Here is an 8,833-nt window from a genome sequence, read left to right on the forward strand (position 1 = left end):
TAGCTAAACCCCCCACAGGCTTACAGAGCTACTGTTAGCTGTAGAGTCTTCTACTTTTACGGAACTGTCCTGTTTTAGCAGCAAGACCAATCATTACCACCCGAGACAAAAGTGCAACTCGTTGATCTTTCCAATGTGCACGGTCTTAAGCAAACATGATGCTACTGGCAACGTAAAACAAAAAAGAAGGTGAACTGAGGTGTGTGTTCACCGATGCATCCATCGAACCACCCTGCAGCCAGAGCTGAGCATCATTTGTCATGCAAACCCTGTTGCAAGAGCATCTGCAGCATGCTGACTCACACTGAAACACACACACATGAACACACACACACATATGAACACACAAACCACAGAACTAGGTGATGGTAAAGCTGACTCCTAGTGTGTTTCTCTGTGTTTAGTCATGGTTTCCATTGCTTTCCTGCTGAAGTGCCCTTTGCCATGTCATCTGTCCACGACACCCACCACCCCAGCTACCACCTGCAGCAGGAACACGTGGTCAAAGACCAAGTGAAGTCCAGAGGGCATAGCAGCATCCTTCTTTGCACATCTAGCTTCTCATTTTTAGCTGCCACCACATCAAACACCCCCAGACTGATATATTAACATATCACACCACCACTGGAAAAAAAAAAACTCAAAATCATACGATTCGCATCATTATCATGCACAAACCATCACCATTGTGCCATGTTGGCAAAGGGTTATGGTTGTGTCTTTTCCATTGTCTAATTGTTGGGTTTATTAAAGGAGAAATAACTGAACTGATTTGCACAAACCTTGACTTTGCTACCAACGCCCTTTAAATTGTGGTGGCCTCCATTTCCATAAGGCAGCTCCAGGGGCAGATTACATACCCCCCAACACTTTGACCTTGAACTAAGCAAATGTGTAGATTGTTTGGAGTTGTAAACGTTACTGACTCTACTCCAACCTGTCCAGTTTCGAAATGAAATGAAGCCATACATTTGTCATGTGCACTCACCACGAGGCAGAGGAGGGCAGATGGAAGGAGTTGTTGCATAAAAATAGAGACAAGTCTAAGGTCCAGGTCGGAATTCAAGGTATTTCCCACCTGAACAGAGACATTTGTTGGATAGATAGCGAGGATAGATAGGATATTGTTTAAAGCAGATATCAGTGGAATGTTTTTGTTAATATAAGTCCTAAATAGTCCTATTTTCCGTCAGCAATCACTTACATGAAGTATTTCAGCCTAAACACGAGTCTCTCCGTCACTCTGCTCTGCTGTAACCCGAGGAGAAAATTTTCCTTGTGGGATACAAGTGTTATCCAATGAGGGGAGAGAACGGCATGAAGGGCTGTGTGTGCAGCCAAGGGATGCGCGTGAATGTGGTGACGTAGCACGAGGACCAATTGATGCCTGACAAGGGCGGGGGCTGCTAACTCATGGTGCGTTCAAGGAAACTCGTACTTTGTGTTTTTCCTTCCTGTGAAGTCATACCAGTTCGATCTGGTACGAGTTCACGGGTCGGAAGTTACGAGTGGCCGTTATAGGGAACTTTCACAGACAACAGGACGGTAAAAACACGAGCTACGGGTTACCTGGAACGCTACCAAGTCGTAGTTGTGACTTGAAGCTGTAACTTACGGTTTCAAAAGCCTGCCTTGAACACAGCATTAGCCGAAACGGCCGTGCCACTGATATCTGCTTTAAGTTAAACAGCATGTTGTCAGATTCATTCATTGTGTTGCAGTGCATTGTTGACAGGAGGAGTGACAGAGATCGTCAGGGAGTGGTTTGTGATTTTATAATTTACTTTTCATTTTGTGTTGCGATGATGTTTCTCTGCAAAACTTTAGCACATTTAAGATATTTAGATATTTAGATTCTTACCCCTCACAGATCATATGGGTTTTGCAGTGGGACAATGAGCACAGTGACAAAGGCTGAGTCATAGTGAAATGTAATGACTCAACATTACCTCTGAAGACATCCACATCAACTACCTACCTAACTACTACTTTGAGGAGAGTTATAAAAGAAAAGGTGTTATAAAGAAATATGTTTATTTGTCTCTGTGTTTTTGTTTATGTGGTTCATTTAAGGCTGCTTATTGACACACACAAACACACAAATACACAGCACCACGGCTCACAGTGGGGAAGCACAGCTCCAGTTCTTAGAAGTCACAGCCTCACACAGAGCAGTGAGCATTGTGGGTAAGTAAGAGCTTCACTTACTGTAAAACGAGGCGACCTTCTGCTTAACAGAAGTGATGTCACAGGAAGTGACATGACAGCTGTGGGTTGGAGGGAGGGTGGGCTTTTGCAGTTTTTCTAGCTGCAGAAATACCCAGACCCACCCGTGTGCCTGCCTGCAGGGGAGCTGGCTTTTGTTTGTGTTATTATTAGTTGCATGCAAGACCAGCTGTTCTTGCATGCATCAGTTTGTCACCAGCAGCCAAGAGTCTGAGTGTGTGAACAGTTAAATACTTAGAAACGGAGCAGGAGTTCATGGTCATTCATGTTTCTATGCAAAACAAATTCTGCATCTGTGCAGCAGTCCGATCAGACTGTATGCAGATGACACCCGAGTATATGTTGCAGCTTTGCACAGTGACTCCAGTTCTGTGAATGGAGCAAATTAGTGACTGAAGTTGATTCTTGAACTTTGACACAATTCAGAAAACAGCAAACTAAAGTTCCATGTAACCTTTCTACAAGCTTTTAATCATATCACATGAACCTCTTTTTTTTTTTTTATAGGAAATCATGTTTAAGGGCCTCTTGTCCAAATTTGCCTTACTGTAACTTGAACAACTCCATTGATGCAACAACTGGGCATGTAGTATTATTGAAAGATCCAGAGAAGCTAATGGACCGGTAGCTGAAAAAACACTGTCAGTCCCAAAAACCCAGTTATGTATCTTGAATCCTAAAAATCACGGAAAGAAACAAACAACAGAAATAAATCATGTTCATTCTGTTTTATTCAGTGCCTCCATGTGCCAATCAATAAATACATAATAAATAATCAACTATAAGAATTAAATTAACACCTTAAATATCAAAATAAATATTTAGAAAAGTTACAAAATGTCAGTAAAATACAAAATTCCCTGAAGAGCATCAGTGATAAACTCTGGTGCATTTTGTACTGTAAACATCGTCAGTTCTCTCAGGTAGCAACAGTCCTTTTCACTGAAAGGAAGTTCTGCTTCATTTATAAAAAAGATTGAAAAAAATTAAACCTTCACAGATCAATCAAGCATTTTAAATCATTAAACTATGTTAACTTAACAAAACTATCTATTAGGCTTAGGCTGCTGGTTTACTGTAATAAATATCTATGAAATCATCTTCTCAACAAAACAAAGGTGATTGAGGTTTGTATATTAGTTCGGACTTCTTTCTCATCTATTCTATCTCATGTTTTACTATTATTGTCATTTTTGATCGTTTTCTTCTTGTCATCTCCTCATGTTTCAGCCTCTGGCTCTCTGAGCTTTGACCCTCCATGCTTGACGACGGCGCCGCCGACGCCTGTTCTGCACCCTGATGTCGTTGGGCAGCGAACTGGCCTCGGCGTACAGCTGCTGCAGCTCAAACAGCGCTTTGCTCTGGATGATACGGTCGTCCATCTGCGAGGAGACAGAAATCTGACATTAATAACAACGACCACACAAACCAACAACAACTGCTGTGAAGTCACACCTACAAAGGGTTTACGTAGGAATACAAAGGAATCTGCAGAGTTTGGAGGCTCATTGAAGGTTTATGGAGGAACCTTTGACAGGACTCACTTCAACATCCTGAAGTCCTACCTACACACCTGACTTCCTGAAAGTTTTCATCAAGTCCTACATATGTCTGATAAAACCCTCTCAGCTCCCACTTGAAACCCTCTGAAAGCTTTACCGTCGACCTACAGGAGCTGTTTCTGGGCCCCTTTAAAACCTCTACTAAGTCCAAGTTTAAGTTCCCTACCTACAGACCTACAGAAACTTTCCATGAGTCGCCTACGAAAAACTTCCTTAATCTACTTCAGGGCCAACATGAAACTTGTGCTTAAAGCCCCTGAAGAGGTGGAGAAACCTTCCACAGGCCTTATATTAAGGGCTCTCTACAGTCCAATGACCTTCTTTAACCTAATTCCTTGTCATGTCTCTCTACCTTGATGTGTTTGAGTTCCTGCAGTCTCTGGAGAAGCTTGTCCTGCTCCTCATAGTGGTGTTTCCTCAGCTCCCGGACCTTCTGCAGGATGTAGTTGAGCTGCATCTTGACATCTTCGCTCCCTTGTGACCCAGCAGCAGCAGCATTAGGGACACTGGCGTCCGTCTGAGGAGTTGGAGTCGGCAGCTCCTTCAGCATGTGGTTGATGATCTTCTCATAGGTCTCCAGCACGCTGCCCAGAAACACTCTTTTTGTCTAAGAGGGAGAGATGAAGAGGTGATAAGTAAGTAGCTGTTTTTTTGGTTAATTTCAAACCAAAACCTTCACGAAAAAGGTCAGAAATAAAACATGAAAATAGATATTGTGTTTGTTAAAAACATAAAACAGTGGTAAAGGTATTTAAATTCATCATAATCTTGTCTTCTCAGGTTTCACAAACTCAGAAGAAGTCTCGGTGCATTGAAAATGTCTTACAGTGGAAAAACTTTGTGGTTTCACAGGTTAAATTAAGCCCTTGAGGGGGAATGCCACTCACTAAGAGTGACAAATGAATGAATGAACGTCCAACAGGTCTGAAGCTCAGGTCGAACAGCACTGACCAATCACTGTGCTTCTCTTTGGGTTCGTCCTAAAATAAAACAGTTTTCAACACGGTCCAGTTTGGTTTGTTGGATGTTTCTAATAGTTTCCCCTTTGGTCTGGAACAGATTCAAAAATGCTGAGACGTAATGAAACTAGTTGTGGTGAGGAAGAGACACAGTGGGAAAACCCAGAGCGCAGGGTTTTGTTAGGTGTCTGCTAAACACCACTTAGTTTCACTTTCTCTTAAAATAGGTATAGAGAGACTGCTCCGGACACCAAGGCGAACTGAGCTCAGTAAGAAAACTAAATCAATATAGAGACAGTGTCCAGCTGTACCGGATCACAGCCACATGTGGGCCAATTCAGATATCACAATCCTGAAAATAGTGCCAACACTGGGGCAAGCTTGATCCAAGCGCTGATGCTACTAATGCCAGAACACAGCTGAACCACCAGCCGCATTTGGCCCGACTCAACCGAAAACCCAATACATGGCAATATTTTATTAAAAAAGTTTAGTCTTGAACCTGAACCAAACGTCTTTCTTTCTATACTTAATGTTTACTTTTATACAAACTACCAACACCTCCATGTAAAGACTTTCAGCTTGTTGAGTGGTTTGACTGGCTCGGTAAATGAAACTTAATGAAGTGGCTTGTTTGTATCACTGCTGGTGAAGAGTGAAAGTAGTTGCACAACATTTGCACAGTGCAGCAGCAGCAGCAAAACAAAGAAAACAAAGCCACAAAAACCTCTACACGACCTTGACATATAAATATTAATTAAGCCTTTAAACATCGTGTGAAAATGCCAAATTGTGGGTTCATGGAAACCTATTTGTTGTTACTATGGCGACGGTGCCCAGCTTATTACCAGTGGGTGAGGTTGCCAGGTTTTGTTATTACTGGAGAAAATGGCGCCTGGCAGACCTGAGTCAGGGCAAAACATCCCACGCTCCCCACAGGAAGCTTCGTCTTCGAGGCTCATGATCCGTCTCGACTGTTTTCAGTGTCTTTTTTTTTTGATCGTTTTAAAAGCAGAGAGTCTGAGGTTGAAAGGCAGCGAACAGATGAATCGTATATAAAACCGCAACCCAACACACACTGACCGCAGACACTGATCGCTCCTGTTTGTGTAGAATCTAAACCGGACTTTTATTTACCTCCATTTTGCCACTGAGCAGCAGCTCTCTGGAGAAGACGGGACTCCCGGTGAACATCAGCTTTTGTGGAACGTTCTGCAAAACAAAAAAGACAAATGTTTGTCAGGTCTCGTCTCACATAAACGCAGCCATGCATTCAGTGGTGCATTGAAGGGTAATCAGACAGCTGAGAGTCTTAGAGGCATCTTCAGTAAATCTAATGGACAAAGAATCATCTAACAATCTACCAGTATGAATGACTTTTACATTGTCATGATGAGTGGTGCTTTAAAGGACAGTAGTAAATCTTTATTAGTCAGACAGTCTGACATCTGATAATTAAAAGTAGCTTGTGAAGTTGTGAGGAAGTGTGAAAGTTGCAAAAGTGTCTCTTACACTTTCTAGAATTTCACATGGTGGTGCATTCAAGGACACTCCATCGTATGGGACAATGTGAGTGATACTTCCTGCCAAGCATTTCACCTAGCACCCCAAAAGACAATGTGGGTGTTTCATTCATTAAAAAGTTTCTTTTAAAAATGTCCCTGAATGCATCACTTTAGAATTTACATGAATGCAATTTGAAATAATAATGTCTAAGTAAATTCTATGTGTGTGTCAATGGCTTAAAACACACACAACCTGAGCTGACCTTTACCCAAGTGCAGAATGGAAAAAAAAGTGTGTTTGCGCATGTGTGAGTTTGTGGTGAGAGATAAAGAGGAGGAAACAAAGAGTTTACAATAGTCTGTGGTGCTACAGAGAGTGACACACAGGTACAAGTATCAATACAGAGCAGTACCAGCACTACTGATAGTACCGAGAGTACCTGAAGTACATGAAATACTCACATAGTGATGAATCAGGTCTTGGATGGTCTTGTTCATCTTTGGAGGGATGTGGAAGCCTCTGACCTGGCACACAGAAAGCCAGACGGCCAGACAGACTATTGTCCTCACGGTTGCAGACATCGTATCGTCTCTTGTAATAAACCTTTGCCGAAAGTCGTAGGTTCGATTCCCCGGCCTGTTGAGAGCGCTGTGTTTCTATCCCTGTTGGAGCGACGGCCTCCTCTGACTGAAGATCTGAGTGACAGTCGTGTGTCTCCTGCCCTGATGTTGGCTCAAACTGAGTGACTTGTCGTTTTGTCTTCATATTTATATGTGTCTAGAGAGAGAGCGCGAATGGAGGGGCAGAGAGACATAGACACACACAGGGTGAGAGAGAGAGAGAGTGATGCAGCGATGATCTAGGTGTGAAAATGTGGTTGTTCTGTTTCCTTTAAATTACCAAACTTCATAGAAGTGGGTGAGGGGTCTCCCACTCATGCAGATGTGAAGAAAGCACTCTGCAGAAATCCACCCAATGGAATTCACTGGAACTGATGCCTTACTGGTCATACTGGGAGCTCTGTTTTCGGACAGAGGCACTTGCAGTTGCATGCAACTCAATGGAGCATGTTGAGGTTCGAGTGGAAGTCATTGGAAAGCGTGCAACCCCGAAACGCTGAGGCAGCACCTGCGTCGGAAATCATTAGAATCCAGTAGAACGTAGTGGAATCAGTCAGGAAACCTTGATTAATCAGCTACACCTGCGGCTTCATTGGGAACTACTGAGGGTGTCTGGTGCGGGTGTGATTGGCGGAAGTGGAGAACCACTGGGCACCACCGTTCAACACGGTCAGCTCCATGGTTTCCTGTGAAAACAGCCGGATTAGTTGGGGACTGGTTATAGAGACGGATTAATCCAGATTTGGTGTTTCATGCATATTTCAAAAATAAAGAGTCGGACTGGGCCACAGTGTGTGGACCTTTTATCATCAGAGCTGCATTTATCTCTATTTTTATAACATCACACCTTAAATGATTCTGTGAACCTGCAGAAAAAACTCACCACAGCTGCAGCTATGGGCCTTTTCTGCAGAATGAGTTTACCTTCGTTATGAAGGTGCATTTTGCTGCAAGCAGAACTTTCATTACACTTTTCAAAGTGACAATACAAGATGATATCAAAGATTTTAAAATAAAGACATTTAATCAGGAGAAGATAATAATCGGAGCTTGCAGGAAACTGAGAACAAAATGCAGTCAGGAGTGAACGAAACAGTCGAACAAGTCAGTTTCAGTCTCTGGTTAGCAAGTTCACTAATCACATCATGTGTGTCCATTATAATAATAAAGGCAGCACTGGTTACTGTGGTTAGCCATGTTGCAAGCTAACGCGTGGGAATTCTGATTGTGGTATTGACTGAGAGGTTTTAGATATAAATTCAACATGGCTGCCAGCTGCATGTCAGATAATAAAAAAGTGATGTATCAATCCGATGAAAGCATGAAATAAGAGAAATAAATCCTGAATAAAAAGAAAATAATTTGTGAGCTGATGATGGAATGTTTCTATGTCGACGATGTGAAAATATGCACGTAACAAAATTACGTGTAGTAATTAATAGTTTTAAATGAAACGATTAAATCAATGACCACAACCAACTGATGAAGTGATGACACAGTAACATCGGTAATAATTTATCAGAAGCAGAGACTGACAGACAGGAAGTGGGGCGGATACTCCACGAAGGTGTGAGGTGATTCTACTGAGTAATGCTCCAACTGAGACGTGTCTCATTCAGTAAAGAGGAAACTGACATAATCTGGGGCTCTTCTTGTCACCCTCACACCTATTTTTATACATACAGTATAAGTACGCACACGCATTCTCGTCAAGCTGTATTTGCGGGGACCCGTCGTTGACATAATGCCTTCTTCAGTCCCTTAACCAAACTTTAAATAATCAACGAAGGCCGAAACCTAACCCTATCCTAAACCTGATCCCAACCCGAACCCTAAAACCAAGTCTTGACCCTGAAACAGCCATTCAAACTCGTGTGGTCCAACAGTACAGTAAAACTCATGGTCCCCTCAAATACAGCGAAACAAGGTTATCGTCACACACAGGGTGAGGTAATTACAG

General features: G+C 42.5%; 1 protein-coding gene across 1 annotated transcript; it reads right to left on the reverse strand.

The window, feature by feature from the left end:
- Positions 1 to 3,095: 3,095 nt before the first annotated feature.
- Positions 3,096 to 6,975, reverse strand: LOC146962349 (interferon gamma-like). The gene is made up of 4 exons (XM_085768963.1): positions 6,715 to 6,975; positions 5,885 to 5,959; positions 4,141 to 4,395; positions 3,096 to 3,608 (listed from the first exon to the last, which is right to left on the reverse strand). The coding sequence occupies exons 1-4, from the start codon at positions 6,832 to 6,834 to the stop codon at positions 3,453 to 3,455; spliced, it is 606 nt and encodes a 201-aa protein (XP_085625089.1). The 5' UTR covers positions 6,835 to 6,975; the 3' UTR covers positions 3,096 to 3,452.
- Between the last annotated feature and the right edge of the window lie 1,858 nt (positions 6,976 to 8,833).

This window comes from Trachurus japonicus, chromosome 23 (genome assembly GCF_045865225.1).
Source record: "Trachurus japonicus isolate A0001 chromosome 23, Traja_1.0".
Lineage (NCBI taxonomy): Eukaryota > Metazoa > Chordata > Actinopteri > Carangiformes > Carangidae > Trachurus > Trachurus japonicus.